Source organism: Moschus berezovskii, chromosome 12 (genome assembly GCF_049115385.1).
Source record: "Moschus berezovskii isolate FMDL1 chromosome 12, NW_MosBer_1.0, whole genome shotgun sequence".
Taxonomy (NCBI): domain Eukaryota; kingdom Metazoa; phylum Chordata; class Mammalia; order Artiodactyla; family Moschidae; genus Moschus; species Moschus berezovskii.
In genome coordinates, this window is record NC_142471.1 from 80489875 (window position 1) to 80512569 (window position 22695).

The 22695-nt window shown below is 53.5% G+C and overlaps 1 protein-coding gene across 3 annotated transcripts in view; it reads right to left on the reverse strand.

The window, feature by feature from the left end:
• Nucleotides 1-344: 344 nt before the first annotated feature.
• Nucleotides 345-22695, reverse strand: part of AFAP1L2 (actin filament associated protein 1 like 2) — a 115187-nt gene continuing 92836 nt past the window's right edge. For all 3 annotated transcript variants that reach the window (XM_055424601.2, XM_055424600.2, XM_055424602.2), the window contains exons 6-19: nucleotides 18488-18693; nucleotides 17189-17368; nucleotides 16307-16396; nucleotides 14488-14572; nucleotides 13839-13943; nucleotides 11103-11314; nucleotides 8294-8439; nucleotides 6754-6865; nucleotides 4546-4791; nucleotides 4284-4455; nucleotides 3618-3773; nucleotides 1626-1819; nucleotides 1408-1530; nucleotides 345-544 (exon numbers count right to left, since the gene is read on the reverse strand). In XM_055424601.2, the coding sequence (XP_055280576.1) occupies nucleotides 518-544; nucleotides 1408-1530; nucleotides 1626-1819; nucleotides 3618-3773; nucleotides 4284-4455; nucleotides 4546-4791; nucleotides 6754-6865; nucleotides 8294-8439; nucleotides 11103-11314; nucleotides 13839-13943; nucleotides 14488-14572; nucleotides 16307-16396; nucleotides 17189-17368; nucleotides 18488-18693 (2054 nt within the window). In that variant the 3' untranslated portion in view covers nucleotides 345-517. The remainder of the gene's footprint in view (nucleotides 545-1407; nucleotides 1531-1625; nucleotides 1820-3617; nucleotides 3774-4283; nucleotides 4456-4545; nucleotides 4792-6753; nucleotides 6866-8293; nucleotides 8440-11102; nucleotides 11315-13838; nucleotides 13944-14487; nucleotides 14573-16306; nucleotides 16397-17188; nucleotides 17369-18487; nucleotides 18694-22695) is intronic.

The following is a 22695-nucleotide window of genomic DNA, read 5'->3' on the forward strand; positions in this document are numbered from 1 at the left end:
TAAAAAAAAAAAACAAACTATAGATGGTTTTTACACAGTTGAAGACAAGGACGGTTTAACCCCTGACACTGCTAAGTATTAGATAGGAGATGACGGTCAGGAGTTTGAGATATACTCTCACCAAAGCCCTATGATCAGTGAGACAAGGCCCTGCTACCTTGATTTCTCCTCCACCATGGCCTCTACATCAGAAACTTTTCATTTAAAAAGCCTGATAAAACAACTGATGAAAATTTCAAGGAAGAAACACAGAATACCCCTAACTACAGCAATGTCCTGTTTATAACCAATAGACTTGGGTCTCCAGAAAAGTCTTGTATTATTTCCTTTGGCCCTGCGCAGGGACAGAGCCCTCCTCTTAGCCGAAGTATTCCATTCACAGAACCCCAGTTCTTCCTTTTTCTTGTAAACAGACTCACCCTTTCACAGAGTTGCTGCTTTAACGAAGACTGTAACGAAGCAGGATTGTCACCAAGGTCCATATTGACAGGAGAGTCTTTAGGATGAAGTTTGTTTCCTAACTTGCTCCTTTCTTCTCCCATTCCTAGGGTACCATTCAAACATCAGCATCCCGCCCCACCCCAAGAGAAGAAAGTTAGTTATCCTCTGCATCCAACCTACATAGAAGAAGCTAGGAAGAGAGATGGCAATTAAGGTTCAACCCCCATGTGTTCCCTGCTGCTTGGAGCACCTATTCAGAGATTTTGAGGCCATGGAGCAAGAGAGAGAGGCTGAGTGACGTCTGCCTCGGTGCTCACGTGCTTACATGGATTTAATACACAGTCATTGGTACAGGTGCCTCATGATACCTCCAGCAGGTAATAAGCAGGACAGCAATGAGAGCTGCCTGTGGTAAGGAGCAGCATTTGCCAAAAACACAGGCAGCTCTAGGCATGCTCTTTACAAATGAGTCAGGGGTTCATAACGCGCCTCATCCAGTCCCTAGGGACAAACCTGCTCTCCTTTACCCCTCACCGCCAGCTGCCTGGGTGGCTTCCGGCAAACCTGTCACCCATCTGAATCTGCTGCTTTCGCTTTCCTGACAGAGGCCCTTCAGAATCACTGAGGTTCTCTTTAAATTGGAAAACTCTCCGGCCCCTCTCTGTCTCTGAGCTACTCCTCTCCCCCCACCCCCACCCCCCGGAATCTACTGATAATCGCGCGGTGGGCAGCGCCAAGCATTCACACGCTCTCAGGTGGACTTGCAAGGACACAGAACCAAGCGCAAGCACCTTTCTGGTTGGTCAAGGCCAAAGACACAGCCAAGTCCCAGCCTCCCGCCTCTTCCTACAGAGCCTGTGCTCAGAGGAGGAAAGTGCTGCCTGGATCAGAAGGGCACCCCCCACCACCCTGGTGACAGTTCAGTCCTCCAGGGGGCCCTGAAAGAGCACAGGAGTGACCGCTTACCTTGGCTTTCTGGAGGACGGAGCCTTTGCCCGTGACCATGACCGACAGAGGCCTGTTCTTGAGCGCAGTTGCGGAGTTGACTGGGGTACAGTCGGGAGCAGGAGTTGGGGTGGCCGCTTTGGGCTGTAGTGTCAGAGGAGAGCGGGGGCTGAGTTAGGGGGCAGGGGGGCACGGTTCATCGCCGCGCTTGGGCCACGCGGACAGGGCGCCGGACTCACCCGGGGGCTCGCAGTCTCCAGGTGGGTCGTGTCCACAGCGGTGCCCAGCGTCACGGGCCCGGCCTCCGCCTTCTTCAGGCTGTCCTTCACCTCCACGATGCTGAGCTCCAGGTCCACGCGCCTGCGCTCCTCCACCCTGCACTCCTCGTCCATCTCCCTCAGCTTCTGCTCCAGGCTGGCTGCCGCCCCCTTGTCTGCAGAGAGAAGTCAGCAGCCTTCGGGGAACAGCCTTTCAGCCAGCAGTCACGCCAGGGGCAGGATGGATTCACACACACACACGCCATGCCGAAGCACGACCCCCAAGGGGCTATGGACCACTGGTCCGGCTCTGACCCTCAGAGCAGGGACAGGCCTCTTGGTGGGGGGCAGACAGCCTCCAAGTCCAAGAGCCCAGGTCCTGTGTCTCCATTCTGCAAAGGCTGGGGAGGCCCTGGAAGCAGAGCCCCACCTTCACAGGAGGGCCTCAATCTGAGGCCTAAAGTCCCTGCTGGTAGGTGCTTAGGGACTCTTGTTGTTTCAATACCTGCCACGGTGACGGCAACCTCAAAGGGAGAAAGCAGATTTATTAGTGACCTCTGGAGGATGGCTGGGCTGTTTCAACTTGCCCCACATGGTCCCCTCAATCCTCCTGGCATGCACTGCGTCCCTGGGCCTAATGGAGCCATGGTCCTCAGCCCTGCCACCTTCTCAGCCCTGCCTTACTCTCTCCCTCTGCACCCTGGTGTTCCCAGGCTGTTCCTGTAGCACCAAGAAATGATGGCTCAACCAAGAGTCCATGCTAGGAGCTCACTGCAGAGGAAAGGATGGTACCACATGTTCAGTATGAATCCTGAGCACCGAGTGACTACCCGTGAGTATGGGCAATGGAAATGTTCTCAAGCTGACTCTGGTGATGGCTGCACAACTCTGTGAATATACTGAAAACCATGTGCAAATGGGTCACTGTATGGACTAGGAATTCTTATCCATGAAGATGTAATCTTTTTTAAAAAGTGGGTCACATCATGCCCCCCTTACCTTTCTTCCACCAATCATGTTTATAAGATTCTCAGGGATCAACTGCTTATGTTGGTTCCGTTCCGTTCTGTTCCGTTGCTCAGTCGTGTCCGACTCTATGCGACCCCGTGGACTGTAGCCTACCAGGCTTCTCCGTCCATGGGATTCTCCAGGCAAGAATACTGGAGTGGGTTACCGTTTCCTTCTCCAGGGGATCTTCCTGATTGTTAGTGTGAGTCTAATGGGCTTCCCTGATAGCTCAGTTGGTAAAGAATCCGCCTGCAATGCAGGAGACCCCGGTTCGATTCCTGGGTCAGGAAGATCCCCTGGAGAAGGGAAAGACTACCCACTCCAGTATTCTGGCCTGCAGAATTCCATGGACTGTATAGTCTATGGGGTCGCAAAGAGTCAGACACGACTGTCTTTCACTTTCACAGCTTAAATACTAAATGTACACAGAGTTACTCTCTGAAAATGAAGTCAAATGCTGCTGAAAGGTCTTACGAGGGACAAGGTGCTAGGAAACAGCTGAAGGATGGTATTAGGATGACTTGGAAAATAATCTACAAGGATGCAGATTTCTTTAAAATGAACACAGACTTAAGGTGCTTGTAAAGAGATGGCCAGTTGAAGCATTAGAGGTGTGATTAATGCAGGAACCATGACCTGGGGCTCCCGTCAGCCAGCCCAGAGGGCAGGGAAAGACCTTGGCATTACCGCAGAAGATGGACCAAGAAACAGACATTTGTCTTAAATGAGAAGGACACGTTTCAGGTCTAGACACGTAGTTTTTAGAGATTTCCTGCTTTTTCAACTACGTCCTGATATAGGACAGTGACCTTTAAGACAGACTGGAAGGGGAGGACTTTGCAGGGAGCACCCACCTGTGCCAAAGATTGAGGGGGCTGCAGGCCATGTGCACAGATCTGGATTCGTGCCCCTAGAAAGCCCCGGCCCCTCCAGGGGCCATCTCCCTTGAGAGGAGGTGGTGCCTACCTGTACACTTTAACAGGGTCTCCTTCAGCTCTCGTTTCTCCCTCCGGAGCTGAGCCAGGTGCCCTCGGATCTCTTCCTTCTTCTTCTCAAGCCTCTCCTTCTCCTCCGTGTACCGCTTCACCTCGGCTTCTGTCCGGTTCTTGCCAAGTTTGATCTCTGCAGACCCAGAGTGAGGGGAACCCCCTGGGTCAGTCAGGCTGGCCCCTGAGGGCAGTCCCACCCCACTCTACAGGCTCAGGCAGAACCCAGCACTCTGGAAGTAGATTAGAGGTGGATGCCAGACCAGCCTAGCAGGGACAGAAAAGGAAACTGAGCCTACCCCTTCTTTGCTATGAGACATTGGGCAAGTCCGCCAACTCTCTGGGCCTTTCTTTCCTCATCTGAAAGGGAGGCAATCAGACTAACCTCTCCAAGTAAAAGTGTGAGTCACCCAGTCGTGTCCAACTCTTTGCACCCCCGTGGACTATATCCCACCAGGCTCCTCTGTCCATGGGATTCTCCAGGCAAAAATACTGGAGTGGGTTGCCATTTCCTACTCCAGGGGATCTTCCTGACCCAGAGATTGAACCTGCCTCTCCTGAGTTGCAGGCAGACTCTTTACCATCTGAGCAACCAGGGAAGCTCCCAAGCCCTTTCCAAACCTTCAACTCTTATCGAGCATAGCACCTGCACTGGTTGCCTTCAGCCTGTCCTTCACAGGTGGGCTGGAGCCGGCTGGGGCGACAGCCACTGTGTCAGGGCCACTCGGTGAGGAGGAGGTCTTCTGCTGCCCAGCCTGGAGTTTGACCTCTGTGCCTCCCAGGGAGGGCTCCTCAGGTTCCTGACTCTCCTGCTGCATCTGGGTGGGGAGAAAGCAAATAGGATTCAGCCGGCCAAGGGGCCCCCCGAGAAGGTAAGGCTAGCTGGCCCACTGTGGGAGCCCCTGTACCTGCAACTCGGGGTTCTCTGGAGACTTTATGAGGGGCTCATCAGGAGCAGGGTCCGAGTCTTCAGGGAGAGGGAGAGTCTCGGCCGGAGGGTCCTGGTGGGGTGGCGTGGGTGATGGGGCCCGGGCCTGTGCACCGCTGTCACTGTGCAGGAAGGACTTGATGGGCGTGAGGTCCAGGTACACACGGTCAGGGTCAGGCTCATCCGGGACATCTGTTGCAGGGGTGGCTTCCTCGGGGGCTTCCCCCTGCATGGGGAAGAATCGGGGGGCTTTCTCCACTGCCTCGGGTCCCTGAGCCCTGGAGGGGACACCAGCCCTGCTGCAGAGCTCCTATCCCTTCCCGGTGCCCAAGTTCACCAGACCTCCTTCCCGAGGAGCCTCCTGCAGAGCTGGAGTTAGAAGGCCCGGGCTCATCTCCTGGGTCAGCCATTCAAGAGGTGGGAGACCCAGGGCATAGTGCTTCATCTCCCTGACTTGACTTCCTCATCTTGAGAGAAGAGGCTAGGAGTCCCTCCCTCAGGTGGCTGGGATGAACTGAGATCGCCCACAGATGCCCTTAGCACAGAGGTCATGCCCCGTGACCGGAGCCAGCTGTCAGGGTGATGTTTCCACTTCTGCCACTGATCTGAGCCTCAAAGGCTAATGGTGTCTGGACAGCTATGTCTAAGCAACAAGATTTGAACATTTCCTCATACCACAGTTGAGAAATAATCTCAAAAGGAATTAAAGACCTCAGTGTAAGACCGGAAACCGCAAAACTCCTAGAAGAGAGCATAGGACACTCTTTGACAGAAATCGTGCAATATTTTGGGGGGTCTGTCTAATAAGGCAAAAGAAATAAAAGCAAAAATAAACAGGAACTAGTTAAAAATTGTTGCACAGCAAAGGAAATCATCAACAATATAAGACAGTCTATGGAATGTGAGAAAATATTTTCAAATGATATGACCCACAAGGGGTTAATATCCAAAATATACAAATAGCTCATATACCTCTATATAAAAAAAAAAAGCCACCCCATTAAAAACTGGGTGGAAGGCCAGAATAGACATTTTTTCCAAAGCAGACAGACAGATGGCCAACAGACAACATGAAAACATGCTCGACATCACTAATTATTAGAGAAATGCAAAGAAACAAAACGAGAAACTGCCTCCCACCTCTCAGAATGGCTGTCTTCAAAAAGCCTCCAGACAACAAGCGTTGCCAAGGGTGCGGATGAAAAGGAAGGCTTGTTCACCAATGGTGGGAATGTAAACGGGCACAGCCACGATGGATGACAGCCAAGAGGTGCCTCAAAACGCCAGAAACAGGACTGCCGTGTGACCCAGCGATTCCATGCCACGGAAGAAGCAAAACACCAACTTGGAAGGATACATGCACCCCAGAGGTCAGGGCAGCACTATTTACAGTAGCCAAGGTGGAAGCAAGCCTGCTGTCCATCAACAGATGAACGGATAAAGATGTGTGCGTGTGCACACACACACAACACAACACGACTCAACCGCCAAAGAGGGTGGAATTCCGCCGTTTACAGCAATGTGGATGGACCCAGAGAATACTACGCCCAGTGAAACAAAGTCAGATAGAGAGAGACAAACACTGTATGGGATCACTTATGTGTGGAATCTAAAAACTAGTGCAAATGAATGACATATAGCAAAACAGATGCACGGATACAGCAAACAATCTACCGGTTACCGGTAGGAAGAGGGAAGGGGAAGGGGCAAGAGAGGGGTATGTGGTTCAGAGACACAAATCACCATGCATAAAACAGATGAGCAACAAGGATGCACTGCATAGGATGGGGAATTACAGCCATTATTTTGTAATAACTTTTACTGGCATATAACCTATAAAAATGCTAACTGCGCTGTATATCTAAAATGAATCTAATATTGCAAATCAACTATACTTCAGTTTCTTAGAAAAGGCCAGTGGTGTTGCTGTTTTCCATCCCAACACCTCACTGTCCACCCCAGCACTGACCAGAGTGGTTAACCAGCTCTTTTATCTGGACAAGTCCCCAGGCCAGGCAGATGGTACCACCCCAGCAGATAAAAGAGAACCTCACTGCACCCTGCTTTCTCCACTGATGGCCCTGCAGGGGACTTGGAGTCCATTCCTCTCGGGGACCATCTAACGGCCTCTGGCATTGAGGCTCTGGGTCTTGGCGGGAAGGGGACGCCACCCAGCCGGCATCCTTACCGTGGTCGTCAGCTCCGACACCTCCACATCATCATACAGCAGCTCCTGGCGATCCTGGCTGGGCAGGCCGTCGATGTAAGTGTTCGGCTCTGAGAACTTCCTCTGCATCAGCCTGGAAGACACGGTGAGAGAGGATTCAGGATAGGGGTGGGGGTAAAAGCCACCAGTCTCAAAGGCTTCGGAACAATAAGAGGCACAGTGAAATGCACAGGCTGTGCAGGAGACCTGGGGACGAGACCTGATCTCCTTGTAAAATGAATTCATTTGTTTAGGGGTATCTCCTTCCTCTCTCCCCAGGGTCTTCTTACTAGAACTCCTGGTTCCAAATGTCTCTTCTTGAAAAATAATCTTCCCTTGCCCCATCATTTCAGTTCAGTCGCTCAGTCGTGTCCGACTCTCTGCGACCCCATGAATCACAGCACGCCAGGCCTCCCTGTCCATCACCAACTCCCGGAGTTCACTCAAACTCATGTCCATCGAGTTGGTGATGCCATCCAGCCATCTCATTCTCTGTTGCCCCTTCTCCTCCCGCCCCCAATCCTTCCCAGCATCAGAGTCTCTTCCAGTGAGTCAACTCGTCGCATGAGGTGGCCAAAGTATTGGAGTTTCAGCTTTAGCATCAGTCCAATACCCCTCCTCTTTGACACAACTGAGCGACCAAGCACAGTACAGCTGTCTTCTCACCCAGATTCCACCCTTTCAGGACCTCCTTCCAACAACAAAATCCTCTGTCATTTCATCTTCACAGTATACTTGGGCCAGCACAGACACTTTCCCCATTTTGGCTCAGTTTGCTTCCACCCGTGCAGGAAGGAGATCAAACCAGTCACTCCTAAAGGAAATCAGTCCTGAATATTCATTGGAAGGACTGACACTGCAGCTCCAATACTTTGGCCACTTGATGGGAAGAGCTGACTCATTAGAAAAGACCCTGATGCTGGGAAAGATGGAAGGTAGGAGGAGAAGGGGCCAGCAGAGGATGAGATGGTTGGACGGCATCACTGATTCAATGGACATGAGATTGAGCAAACTCCAAGAGACAGTGAAGGACCAGGAAGCCTGGGGTGCTGCAGTCCATGGGGTGACAAAGAGTTGGACACAACTGAGCAACTGAACAACTGCCTCTACCTGCCCCTCCTACCCCGACTCCAAGACCACTTCTCCCCGAGACCCAGTTTGCTCATCCAGGAGGCAGAAGTACCCTCTGTTGGCTTACACCAGCGTGTGCTTGGACTCAGTAAGGGAGCCATGCAGAAGTGCCGCCTCTACAGCAAGGAAAGCGAAGGCCAGGAGAGGTGCCCACTCTGCCTTCAGGAGCTGAACAGCATCTTATTAGAGCCAGGGATGGGGTGGCTGTCCCCCAGGCCAGTGACCTGGCTTGGCTCCTTGCTGGGCCTCCCTGAGGGCTGCTCCCTGGTCTTCCTGCTACTGGGGGAACAGGGCCCACCCAGAGTTCCCAGCTGCTCTAGGGACCACCAGAGGCCAGTCTAGGCCTTGCTCTAGAAGCATGGCTAGGAGTGAGAGGTCCCCGAATACTCACAGCAGAGAGGTTTTGGCAGCGCTCACGATACAGGAAACCCTATCGGCATCCACATAGTCATAGGTGAATTCTTCCGGGTCTGTCTTGGAGCCCGACTCAGAGAGCAGGAGGCCTAGCCAGTGGCCCATTTCCTCAGAAGACTTGGCCTGGGAGGAAGCCGAGAGGGACATGAGCAGGGTTGGAGTGTGCTGCCTGGCGCCCAGACCTCCTCACCTCTTCCCTGATGCCCACCCTGCTGGGCAAGGCCTCTGAGAGCCCACCTTGCTGGGCAAGGCCTCTGAGAGCCCTGAGGCCATGTTCCTCATTTTTGCTGGTATATTTCAGCCCCCAGGAACCCCAAATAATATTTCCTGCTACTAGTGATACCCTGGTGCCATCTCAATGATGCTGTGGGCATTTGTTCCCAATACCACATGTAATGTTTATAAAGATGTATTTCTAGAGGGCTTCCCCAATGGCTCAGCAGGTAAAGAATCTGCCTGCAATGTAGGAGACGCAGGAAGGAAACATGAGTTCGATCCCTGGGTCGGAAAGATCCCTTGGAGAATGGAACGGCGACTCACTTCAGTATTCTTGCCTGGGAAATCCCATGGAGAGAGGAGCCTGGCAGGCTACAGTCCAAAGAGTCGGATATGACTAAGTGACGAAGGACGCATGTACCATCACACGTAATGTTTATAAGCGTGTATTTCTAGAGGGCTAATGGACTAGGAGAGGGCTGTTAAAATGTATGCATTTTAGGTTGACACATCTATTTTATGAATTATCACATTTTAGTTTACAACCCTAATGCATATATGCAAGACTACCTGGATCCCTGCTAAGAAATAACAAAATTAAAGTGTATTTTTGTTTATGGTTTTAACAATCAAACTGTCTTATACACCTTATGCCAGGTCAGCTACCTCTGACAAATCATGAACTAAATCCCAGTGAAGTCGGCGCCTAGTTTTCTCCAGGCGACAACACATTCTAATCAAACATGTACGCTGAGTATTTTCTATTAAAATGCCAGCATGGTTTCTGGGCTTTCTAATGAGAAAGAACTGGGAATCCCACCGATACTGCAGGTTTACTTTCATGAGAGAAAACCACCACCATGCTGGCTTCACCCAGCACAGCTCTGCCACCTTATTGCTCTGTGTTCACGATGAGAAGGGCAGCTGAAAGTGCAGTTTGACATTTAGCTGGTTTCCTTTTCCCACTCATTTTCAAGTGGATCTCTCAATACAGCTTTTCACGGGCTGCCTCTGGTTCCTGCTGCCACCATCGCTGCCCTGGGTGATGGGTCTCATTTTATCCCTTCCTGTCCCCCTCCCTTCCATCCCCCACCCAGCAGCTGGAGGACACATCTTGGAATCCAAATCTGAACATGACAGCCTCCCTTGAAACCCGTCAGGGTTTTTGTTGTTCAGTGGTTCAGTCGTGTCTGACTCTTCGCGACCCCATGGACTGCAGCTCGCCAGGCTTCCCTGTCCTTCACCATCCCCCAGAGCTTGCTCAAACTTCATGTCCATCAAGTTGGTGATGCCATCCAACCATCTTGTCCTCTGTCATCCCCCTTTCCTCCTGCCTTCAATCTTTCCCAGCATCAGAGTCTTTTCCAATGAGTTGGCTCTTTGATTAGGTGGCCAAAGTACTGGAGTTGCAGCTTAAGTCCTTCCAATGAATATTCAGGACTGATTCCCTTTAGTATGGACTGGATGGATCTCCTTGCAGTCCAAGGGGCTCTCAAGAGTCTTCTCCAACACCACATTCTGAATGCATCAATTCTTCAGTGTTCAACTTTCTTTATGGTCCATCTCTCACATCCATGCATGACTAGCGGCTCTACCACTGCTCTTAAGATCAGCCTCCATTCCCTCCCACAGGCTTTCTCTACACAGCCCTCAGCCGCCCAGCAGTCAAACTTTCATACATATTCACAGCTCCTGCCCCCCTGCTCAGTGATTACTAAGTTATCATTACTAGTCATTACTTAGTGATTACTAAGTCAGCAGGAGTTAGAGGCAGCCCGTGAAAAGTGATAAAGTGGGTACTGAATAACATCTCACTCTTGTTCTTGAAGGTAGGTCCCATGCCAGGAAACACATATGTCTTGTTCACCATATCATGATACTGAATAGGTAATCTGTCAACAGGATGGCTGGATGCAGGAATGAACACAGGCTTGTCCTTGGGAAGCAACTGCCCCTTTTAGCCACAAGAGGGCAGTATTGGAGAAAATTCAGGATGAAGACCCCTGGAGCTAGAACTAGGTGAAAAGGAATGAACTGGGGTGTGTGCTTAAGTGCTAGAAAGTACTCTGGCTTGGGCCTGCCCAGTTCATGGCAAGGCGTCATGTCACCTCTTTTTTTTGTAAATGTAACATAACATCAGAGGGTGGGGAGTGGGAATAATGCAATTGCATCACAACCCCTATTCTTCCCCCAAGATAAACCCTAACCGTCTGCATTTTTATGTACTGGGTCCCATCTGGTGATACACAAACGAAATCACAAACCCGCTTTGAGTCCCCAGAAAGCTTTTCCAGCAATTTAGGGAGTTATAAATACTCCTTGTACCCTAAGTGCAGGAAATAGCTCATTGTCCCGTTCCTATAACACAACCACCCTGAGGTCAGAAAGGGAATGGAAATTTTTTAAAAACGCAAACAATCTCAGGCAAAGGAAGTAAAAATAAAGTGCGGCTGAGTTGAATCTCCTGTGGTAGGGCTGCAGTCCTCAGGACCTGGGGCAAACAGCCTGGACCGTGACCTCCGCCCTGGCCGTGTCTGCCTGCCCAGCCCCGCCGCCCCGGGCAGCCTTACCTCGAGCTTGGCCAGCTCCTCGCCGTGGTGCAGAATGCGGAAGGAGTAGAGGTGGTCCGGGCTGGGGTCCGGCACCACCTCACAGCCCAGCAGGCTGAGCGGCTGCTGGGCCGCCTTGCTCCGGTTCCGGTCCTGGTAGAAGTACAGGTGGCTGTCCCTGACGGAGCACCAGCGCGACTTCCACTGGCTATGGACCAGCACGTTCAGGTAGCCTGCGGGGAGGGGCGCGGCTGAGGGGTGCGGCGGCCGAGGGCGTCCCGGGCTGCCCTCGCCTGCCTCTGGACCTCCGGGAACGCTCCTGCGAAGTCTCAGCTCCAAGCCTTGCCAAGCTTTGCCCGAGAGAGTTTCTTAACCTTAATTTCGTAGAGGCTGTGAATCTCAGCCTTTCTGCTTCCTTTGTGTGAGGGGCTAGACCCCTTGAAGGAGGGGAGCACGCAGCCCTGCTGGTTTCGGAAACGGCCTGTCCAGAGGGCAATGAACTGTGTCTTGGACTAGACCAGGCCAGGGGGTGTGGGTGGGTGGCTGTGTGTGTGGGAGTGGGAGTGGCTGTGTGTGTGTGTGTGCACGCGTGTGCGTGCGTGCGCTGGACCAAGGCTCCCTAGCCCGGCCTTATCTCCCAGCTCTAAGCCTGTGGCCTGCTGCTGCCCCTTCCCCAACCTCTGCTGGCCCAAGCCACCTGCAGGAAGCCCCCCTCCAGGCATGATTAGTCCCCTCACCTCCAAAGCCTTAGCTCCCTAAGCTCCTCCAATACCTTGCCATCCCTGGGTCACTCGGTCTCAGCCTGCAGAGGCCTCCTCCCCTTGGCCAAGTCCTCATCCTCCCAGGGGTGGCTGGCCCTGGCCCTCTCAGTTTCTGCCGCCTCCCACCCCCCAGCTCTGCTAGCCTCAGAACACTTGAGAACTCAAACAGTAACACTCCACTTACATGTCAGCTTCCCAACTGGACACAGAGCCTGTCAAGGGCATGAACTTGCCATGTCCATCTTGAGCATCCGGGTCTATGCCCTGTGGATCCTCCACTAGGGAGCCCTCCTTTCTCTGCCAGCATCCAGGGCCTCCCAGCGCTGGGGTACACCCATCCTGCAGGCCTTTCTTGTTTTTAGATGGTTGCATGTGTCAGGTTCAACTTCCTCCCCAACTTAGATGAACATTTATGGAGCTGACACCATGTGCCAAAGCACAGCCTTGTCCCCGGGGCTGGAAAGACCAGTAAAAGTCCAGCCTTCAGGACCCTTTCCCACATGCATGCGGTGAGCTGACGTCTGTCTGTGCTGCTTATCTTCCCAGAGATACCAGTTTTCAGTGTGGATGTCTTAATCTTAAGGGAGCAGCAGCTGCTCTGACCCTTAGCCAGGATGACCCAGGCCCACACACCAAAGTGCATGGCCACCTCTGCACCCAGCTCAATGCTGGACTCTCAGTGGGGGTCACGAATTTCTCAGAGCCACGTGACCATCCCATCATAGCAACAACGTGGAAGAATGTGAGCCCAGGACTTCGGAACACTGGCTCATTCAGGCAGGCGCCTCGCTCGCCCATCACAGTTCTCTGGGCCAGAGAGAGGCGGGGGGCTGAGTTACCAAGCCCTGGGAAGGAGTCTGCGTTCTCTCTAGCCCTTCCCCAGCCACAGGGGACAGGAGCATGCTTCCCTGCTGAGTAACGTCCAGCAATAGCCCAGCTGCATCTCCCAAAGTGACTCACTGGGACCAGGCTCCCAGGCCCAGTACCATGCCCTCTCAGGCCACAAAGGCTGGCCAGGCCGGTACCCAGGGCCCTGGCTGGAGGACCCGCCGGCTCCAAAGAGAAGACCCCATCTTCTGCTGCCTTCCTGTCTCGCCAGCCCACCCTGCCAGCCATGAAGCACAGAGCTGAACTGGGACTCAGGAAAAGAGCCCAGGGCTGGGACACGGGTTCTGTGAAGAGGAGGGAAAGGCCCAAGGATGGACAGTGGTGACCTTCTGGCCCCGGGGGTAAGCAGAGCAATGAGCCTCAGGTTGGAAGCCAGGGTATTTTCTGGGCAAGTCTCTTATCTCTTCTGTCTGTCTTTCTCTCTCTCCATTGGCCTCCGTTTGCTCAAGGCCGAGTCAGGGCAGTAGCGATGACCTCGAGGGTCTCCCAGCACCCACACCCCCTCTACCAGCTACACAGGCTTCTGTCGCCCCCTCAGTGGGTCTTTCTGTGCCCCTCTCAGCCTCTGCTCCTGCCCGCGGGGCCAGCCCAGCCTGTCCAGCTTGTGCCTGCCCTTCAAGGCTCAGGTTCAGGAAGCCGTCTCTAACCACAGAGTAAGAGAGGTTCTTTCTGTCCCTGAGTTCTTGGAGGTCCTAAAACTTCACAGTGTGTGCTTCTGGGTATAAAGCCGTCCTCTCTCTTGAACTGTAAGCTCTCAGGACTGTGTCTTCTGTCTCCTTGGTCCCCTTTCCCTAACACCGCACCTACCATGCTCCTTACATAATGATCAAATGAACACAGTCTTAAAGACCTTTAGGAGGACAGTAATCAATTACCCTTCACTTCCACACAGGAGCCAGCACTGCAGCAAGAGAGCCTGGGGAGTCATAAAGAGCTCCCTGCAGCGAAGATCAACAGAAACTGTAGGCCATGGGCTCACCCACCAGGGAGGGGTTAGAGCAAGACCCCACACCCCTGCCTTCGCTGTCTGAGCTGCCTTCCCGGAGACCAGACGCAGCCCTAGGGGGACAGTGGGCCCTCTGGTCCTGGAGGCGGCTGCAAGTCTTACTGGATGTCTCGAGGGACCTGTCTGGAGGCTCCAGCGAGGTAGATTTCTTCCTGCCCAGGTTCATTAGGTTGCTCAGTTTGAGACCAGCAGAACATTTCTTCTTGACTGTCAAGACGAGAGGAAAAGTCATCAGCCTTGCACACAGCCTCCCGATGTGGTCTCATGAAAGGCAGAAAAATAGCAGAACTGTTCCCTTCCTGGCTGTTCCTCCGCACACACACACACACACACACGTCTGTTCTTCACAGATGCACGCCCACATGCACACCTCTGTGCTCAAGGCCAGAGTCCACAGGTCAAAGTCGGGTATCTCTAGAACCACACCCTCAAGAGGAGCCCACCAACCTCTCTTACAGAACATGTCAGCGCTGGAGAATCTTTACATACTGAACTGGCTCAGAGAGATCTGAACCAGGGTTAGCAAAGAAGAGATGAAAAATATTCTACCCCAGCAACTCATGACACTTGCGTCAGTGTGGGCTGCCCTCTTTTTCAGGATCTATCAGCTGTATATTTAGCAGTTCAGAAATTGGACGTGTGTTGCAATTAGCTTTTAAAACCCAGCAGGTTTGAGCCAAATGGCCAAGCCTCACAAACTGGGATACCCACCCTTCTCCCTGCCCTAGGCCGAGAGCCAGAGCGTTCGTACCGTCTTTGGTCTCTGGGACTTCAGGGTGACCATCTATGGGGCTTCCACACTCCGAGGCTGACAGGTACTTCTCCGTTATATCTGGCTGTGGAAGAGAGAGACACATGTGGGTGATCTTGTCTGGAAATGGTTGCCTTGGAGACCACAATTGAAGGGACATTACAGATGACTCTTGGGTGTAGGCCAGGGGTGACCTTGGAGTCCCAGTCACTGGTGGCATATAGCCAGGCTTCCCTGGGGCTCTCTGGAGGACCTGCCTTTGCCCTCCCTTCTAAGCTTCCCTGCCGCGTCCCAGAGCATCTTCCCCTTCTTCAAGCCACCCACATATCCTCGTTCATAAGTTCTCAGGGTGACTGCTCCACTGATGTGACAGATGCCCTGAAGCAGGGGGAGAGCAGGTAGCCAGCCTCAGGGGTGCATGAGAGTCAGCACGGCAATTGGAGCTGTCAGGCCCCTGGGACTCACCCCTAGCAGGAGGGTGTGAGGGTGTCTTTTGAGAACTGTGCTACCCACACGTCAGGCTTTGGAGAAGAGCTGGTTTGTGTGCACAGGGTCAGACCATGATTCAAATCCACTTAAAACATTCTCTAATCAGGCGGGACCTCTCTGAGCACTATCCTGCATAGTGTATAAGATAGGGAGACTGCCCCTGTCTGCATTCCCAGGGCTGCTGTGAGACTAGAGGCAGTCCCGTGGGACAGACACTCAGAATATTCCAACCAGGCTTCTTCCAGAACCACTGACTCCAGACCTCTGGAAGACAAACCCAGGCATTCCCAACCACAGGACCTTCACTGGGGGCCAAGGATTGCGGGACCTGGCCAGGGCATCTGCATTCCAGGTCTGTAGGGAGAACTCTTGTTTCTCATCCCAACATGAAGAAACCCCCAGGTATACTCTTTCTTATCAGTGACCAAAAAATGAGTACGACAAGGAAAACATCAGCCCCTCTTCCGTCACTCTAGAAGGCTATGGGTTCTCCTCCCAGGGGGTGGCCTATGCCCACCTGCCTGCCACAGGTGGAGACCCCAAGATGAGAAACAGGGACCCTCCGCTCTGTGAACATCAGGCTTCAGGTACCCACCTGCAGATACCTGGGGACATGGAATGTGACACCTTGGTGACAGCACCCCCCAGGCCGGCACCCAGTCCAACTTTCCTGTGACCCCAAAGCAGGGACTCCCCCCAGCTCCATGCAAATGAGCAGCAGGACTCTTTGGTTGAGGTCTGCACCTACATGGTTCCCCAGCTCCTGAAGATCTACTGGGGAGTAAGTGGGAAGGAAGAGCCTAGAAAAATAAATCTCTCTGCCCAAGAAGAGAGGCAAGTGACTTCCGTCTCAGTAAATTTTCCCCAAGCAAGAAAATGTTATAAGTCTCTATCATCCTCATCAGTTTCCCTGCCAAGCTGAAGCTACTGCCCTTAGACAAACATAGTATGTTTCTAATCAATCCGGGTGAAGTACAAAAGCAAAGCTCCCAATTTTCCACCTGTAATTTTATGAAGAAAAAAAAAAAAACCAGAATCAAACTCTCTTCTGGTCCGCAATGGAAGTGAACCCTCTCACCCCATCCTGGGCAGGGGCAGAGGCTTTGGACTTTCCAGGTAGCTAAGTCAGTAAAGAATCTGCTTGCAATGCAGGAGACGGGGGTTCGATCCCTGGGTCAGGAAGATCCCCTGGAGAAGGAAATGGCAACCCACTCCAGTATTCTTGACTGGGAAATTCCACGGACAGAGAAGCCTGGTGGGCTATAGTCCATGGAGTCACAAGAGTCCGACTTTAACTTAGCGACTGAACCACCAGCGGGCAGAGGCTCACCTTCGGACAGCTCAGGCGCTGGGCATCTGGGGTGAACTGGCTTCCCTCACAAGCTCCTTCGGAAGGCAGGCCGCTCACCTCCTGAATGACCTGAAGGAAGAGGAAGGGCCTTGAGACCTGCACTCACAGCCAGACCACAGCTGGAGCCTGCCCCCCAGGTCAGGGGAGGGCGGGTGCCCCCCAGGTCAGCCACCCCTAGGTGGATGGGGGTGAGAGAGAGAGGTTGCAGAATTTCCAAGGAGCAGAGCACCCGGCCCCCACCCCTGCACCCAGCCCACCTGTGGCCTCGGGCCCCAGCTGGGTGGGGGGTTCCTTGGCCCTAGGTCCAGCAGGCCCCATGCCTTCTGGCGGGGCACCAGGGAACGGAGGGCCGGGTTTGCAGCAGAACCCAAGCAGGCCCGGAGCAGCTGCCCTCAGCTCTGCAAGCCCCCCTCTCGCCCCATCCTGGGCAGGGGTGGCTGCTCCTTGTGGGGGTAAAAGCGACATTTGCCAGACAGTCCTCTGACTGCTGGGGGCCATGGCGCCCACTGTGGAGGGTCTGTGTGCTGCCTTGGTCCAAGCCTGGTTCCCAGACATGCCTGTCACTGTCCACCCCGCCTCCCCTGGGAGGAGCCTTTTCACAGGCCTCCCTGGAGGCCAGAAGGCAAGTGGAATTCAACTGGAGCCCAAGTCCAGGTGGCTGTCAAGGCCGCAGATCTGGCCACTGAGCCCTGTGATCCATCTCCCCAAGACGGCTCGCTACCACTTAGGACAGAGGAAGCCCTGCGGACTTGAAGGATGGCAGGCCCTCTGCCCTGACCACAGCCGTTCCTTTGAAACTCGGGGGAGCCGGGACTGCAGGAACCCCTGGGGGCCGCAAAGGCGGCCGGGCGCCTCCCTCACCCTGAGCCACTGCTCTGCCTGGTCCCTGCTCTGCAGGCCCAGCACGATCACGTCGGCGCTCAGCGGCGTGATCTTCAGCTTGTGCTCCTTCTTCCGTACTTGCTTCTCCTTGTGCACCACGCTGCTGCCCAGCAAGCTCACGTCCAGCTGAGGGCTGTGGTCCTTGGAGGACTTGTAACACTGCAAGAGGACAGGCGAGACGCTGGCGGCCGGGTTCCGCGAGGAGGGGGCCGCCAGGCAGGGCAGGGCCCCATGAGAGCTGGACCAAAAGGTCGGACACCTTTGTGCAAGTGCAGAACTGTGACTTCAACGACCAGCAGAGTTTGTTGTCAGCATCAGAACAGAACCAGACAGCTCGTCTGCGTCTCCCTCAAGCCTCCCGCTCCAACTCTCCAGATACACTCCAGGGCCCTGCTTACCCACGCAGCTCTAATCCCCCTGCAGCCTCTGGGCTGGCTCCTATTTTAGAAGTCCTCGGTGGGCAACCCCCACCTCCCCGGGGTGGAAGGCACTTTCCCGAGCTCTCTGCCTCTCTGCTTCGCGTTCTGGCTCAGCTTTCCCAGTAAGGGGCCCAAAGGGGATGAAGGCCAAGTTTATCATCCACTCAGTTAGATGATGTGTTAGCAAAGAAAGGAAGCAACTCTTCCCTATCAGGGAAAACGTACTACCCTCCATTTCTCACTTGTAAAATGAGGGTTCTTATGAAGCTGCTTAACAGGACTACCTGAAAACATCTGCACACAGCAGGACAGGTTTTAACTAGTGAAAAAGGGGTGTTTGTAATGACTCTGTGGAACCTCAAATTGGGGCATAAAACCAAGTTTTAATTTAAAATAACAAGAAACAGGGCTGTGGTCAGAATACCATCTTCTGATGCCCTTAGGGGTCTTACGATCGGTCATTCAGAATATTCCAGCTTCTGAGCAGATGCCGATGGTTCTCACGCTGCACACTGTGGGGTTGGGCGCTGGGCGAGGGAGCCCCAACTGGGCAGCAGGCTCCGCCCCAAACATCCAGAGGCTGAGATGTGAAGAAGGAGGAGCGCACAGCCCAGGGGACCAAAAGATCCCTGCAAAAATACCTAGGGGATGGTATTGGGCGAGGAGGTGGTTGGTCATCACAGACCCCTTTGAAAGTCTGCTGACAACTACTAGACCTTTCTAGTTGGAAAAAAAGCGTGTTCGTCCAGGCTCATAAGGTTCTGCGTGCAGTTTCAGGTTGGGGAGAAGTAGAAACCTCCTGATGTAACAGACTCTGAGTGCCTGGCATCCGGGACCACCCCCATCCTAGGGCACTCACCAGGAGCCTGGTGTCCTTGATGACGCACAGCTGCTTGGCCCACTGGCCCAGCCACTTCTTGCGCCAGAGGAAGGCGCAGATGCGGGCGTCGCGCATCAGCTCAATGCTGGCCTCGGGCGAGGGCCACTGGTAGGGGGCCGACTTGCCCTTGCTGCTCTCCTCCTCGTCGTAGGACTCGTAGGAGCTGCTCACGGCCTCTCCGTCCTCTGCAAGGGAAGACCTCACTGTCACAGCCCTGCCGGGCAAGGGATGCTCCTAAACAGGCTTTGCTCCTTTGGGGGTTGGGCAGCAGGCAGGAACAGCCCGTGGTTCCTAGGCCACCCTCCCCACCCCGCCTCGTGCCCTGGAACCAGCCCGTCGCCACCAACCGCAGGCCCAGGCGGGCTTTCCGGCCCCTAAACCGCCGAGCAGAGGGTCTTGGATGCTGCCTCTGGTCACAGACACAGATAACATGAAACCAGACGTCTCCCCTGTCCTCCTCAAATCCCGTCATCTCAGACCCCACAGAGACCTCTGACCAGACACTGTCCTCAGACGTGGGCTCCTGAGAAAACCAGTGCTGGCCTCGGGGCCTCCGCTTCCTCAACTGAAGGATGAAGCTGTGGGTGAATCCTTCCTTGGTTCTTCTGGTGTGTATGCGTGGGTGATAGGCTATCATTCTAAGGCCCCAGAAAGAGGGGGTTGCCGTCTGAGCCCAGAGGTGGGCAAGCCTCCAGCGTCGCCCCCAACTCCCCCGCCAGGCCTGTTCTGTCCCTGTCCTGTCCTGGGGGCAGCTAGAAGCTATGACTCTTGGAAGCAAAAGTGCAGTAACCCACAGCAGGAGCGGGCCCTCCCGGCCACCCTCCCCTTCCTGAGGTCACAGTCACAGCCGTCCTGGAGAATCCACTCTTATCTTCACAGGCTGTTCTCTCTCCCCACAGACCTCCCAGCATGAACCCAGCTCCTCCTCACCTCCACCTGATACCCTTCCTTCCTGGCAATGAGCCACCCTTCTCTTTAAAAGAATCCCCCAATTCACCACATCTCACCCAATCCTGTACCCACTCCACGTGCCTCAGTTTCTGCCCCCACCACCTTGCCAGAGTTGCTCTGTCTTCTGGGCCTCACTGCCTTCTTCAAGGCCAACAGAAACTAGGTGCAGAAAAAAATATCAATCAAACCCCAAAATGCAAGACACGGAGAAAAGAGAACCTCAGGATTCAGGTCCAGCAACCCCTGGCTCAGCTCAGGAATCCTGCTTATCATAATCCTGCTTATCATAATCCTGCTTATCATAACCCTGCTCCAGCCTCTGCTTGAATTCCCCCATGGACGGGGAGCTCACTACTACCCCCTAGTTGCTGGACAATTGCTTCCATTACTGGGCAACTCTAACAGAAAGTCACATCTACTTCCCTATGACTTCCATAGACATGTTCTGTTCCCTTAAGTCAGAGTGAACGGAACCTCTCTTTCATCTCCACATTACCCATCAGGAAAGAGATAGCCCATGGGTCCCCCGTCTTCCCTTCTCCAGAAGCTTCTGGTACACCCTGCATAGCTAGGTTCCTGCACACTAAGAAAACAGAACTACCTTTGAACTAGAAATATAGGAAAATGGAATGAGGCCACGGCCACAGTTATTCTAGTTACAATGCCAATAAAAATGTGCTTTATTTTGCTTTAATATTTCTAAAAATAACACTTTGGCTACTTTAATATCAGTTTTCTTTAAAAGCAGTGTGATACTACTCCCCTTCCTGACAATAAAAAAGTCACAGAATTCACAATTTTACACCTATTAAACAAGCAGACTGAAAGTAGTGGTGCTGCCCGGTAGGGGACCCTGACCTCTTGTATGGCTGGTGGCGACATAAATTAACACCAGCCTCTCAGGAAACAACCCATCAGCCTGTTTTTTCGAGAGCCATAAAAACATCCATCCCCTCTGACCCAATAATCCCAGTCTTGGGAGTTTATCCGAGGAAACTAGATTTTTAAAAAGGAAGGAAGGCGGGCAGGGAGAGGTTACATGCATTAAGATATTCATGCAAGTACTTCTGAACAGTCAGGAGAAGGAGGCTGGAGAACACATGATTTCATCTGGGTACCATGCAGCCGTAATCAGTGAAAGCTCTTGCAAGCTAGTCTGCAACTTGAGAAACTCCTTAAGAACATGCATTAAGATATTCATGCAAGTACTTCTGAACAGTCAGGAGAAGGAGGCTGGAGAACGCATGATTTCATCCGGGTACCATGCAGCCGTAATCAGTGAAAGCTCTTGCAAGCTAGTCTGCAACTTGAGAAACTCCTTAAGATGGCAAGTGAGAAAGCACAATTACAATCATCTATGCAAAGAAAACTGTACTGAAAGGCCACATGGAGAATTTAATGATTTGATCTGGTGGTGGGGAGATTCTGTAAAAAAAAAAAAAAATCCCCCTTGTCAGCTCTCCATTAGCTGCAAAGTAAATGAAACAAGAAAGATGCAGTCATTGGGGTGTCTCTTTCAGTGGGTTAGTGGGTGAGGCTACAGAGCACACAGTGTGAAGAAGCTGGCCAGACCCCATCCTCCTCCCCGCTCCCGGCTGTTTTGTGCTCCTGGGGTTGCCCCACCTGTTCCATGGAGAATTCCAATGTCTGCCCATTGGCCTCCAGTGGGGAATGGGATGATACCTGGAACGGCTCAGAGGAAATTTTAGGGCAAATGTATTGACCATTTTATTTATCCCTAAGAGCGATCATGGCACAGCCATAAATGAAGGGTACTGTTAAACAGACATATGGCTGCCAGAGGTGGCAGGATAAGCAGGAGGGAAAGGCAGGACGCGCAGATAATTTCAGCCCCCTTTTGGCTGCCCCTGGTGGGTACCGCGCCCTTGGCATGCCCTCAGGGACAGAGGCCGGCACGGCCCTGCCGCGCTCTGCGTCCTCATCACTCCAGATGTCACAGGCAGGGGTCTGCGGAGGGGTGACACGGGGCATCCTCATGCAGGACCTCCACACGACGGGAAGAGGGCGGCGGCCACCCTCGGCATGCACCCCGCCTCTGCGAGCCAGGCAGCAGGCACGGGGATCACGGGCATTCCCGCTCTGGGACGAGCAGTACCCAAGGTGATGGTGGCATAAAGGACTCCTTCAGGCACCTGCACCCATCCGGGGACTCCACAGGGGGGATATCTGCCAGGATGGCCTGTGGCATTTCCGGAAGCAGAGAAAGAGACAAGGGGAAGAGAGAGAAGATGAAGAGAGGGGCCGGTCTGGAGGCAGAGACACAAAGAGATGTGGCGACGCGGCTGCCCGTCCATCAGAAGTGAGCGCGTTCCCATCAGAGGTGGGGGCTTGTTGGGCGAGGCCCCAGCCTGGCCAAGGACATCATTTCCTAGCTCCTTCCCATCCAGAGACGTGATTGCCTGTCACCAATGGAATGTCCAGAGAAGCCCTGGGTGTCCGTCTGGCTGGAGCCTTTAAGAAGCACAAAGAGGTCCTCCACCCTCTCTGCAGAGGCTTCTGTGGCCTGAGAGGGTGGCCAAGCCGACACTGGAAGGAGCCTGCTGACCAGTAATGCCCATGCTGAACCTTTCCAAGAATGAGAATCATATTTGCACTGGGCTACTATAAACTGCCAGGGTTGTGCTGTTTGTTAGAGCAGCTGCCATTACCCCAGCAGAAGGCATCATCCATGCAGTAGCTATACTCATAGCAGGGCACTTACTAAACTTGGGTTCAGAGAGGCACCTGACCCAGGGGAGCCGCGAGGGGAGAGTGCTGATAAAGCAGGCCAAGAAGCCGACCCTGGGCTTCTGCAGGAAGTCAGCAAAATTGCTGATGCCCAAGAACTAGAGCAAGGGGCTGGAGTTCAGCGGTTGCTTCTCTTGTTGTGACCAGGTGTCCCAGGGGTCAAACAGGTGTGGTGGACGACAGGCTGGAAACAAGGACAGCTCAGCTTTTAATGCAGGGGAAGGTCCCCCAGGTCATCCTCGGTCCTTGTGCTGGCAGGATAGAAAAGGCAATTGGGCATCTTCCCACCGCCCCTCCTTGTTGACCTTGGAATGACCCCCCTTCTCCTCCTAGTCCCGGATAAAACCAATATAAATTTCCAGTCGAGAGACAAACACCGAGATCCTTCTGACCACTTGTTTGTGTCGAGATGAAGTGTCTGCCCCACAGACAGGCCCCCGGGAGCGTCTGGGAGGCAGGCCCTGGCTGGCAGGGGCCACACCCCAGAG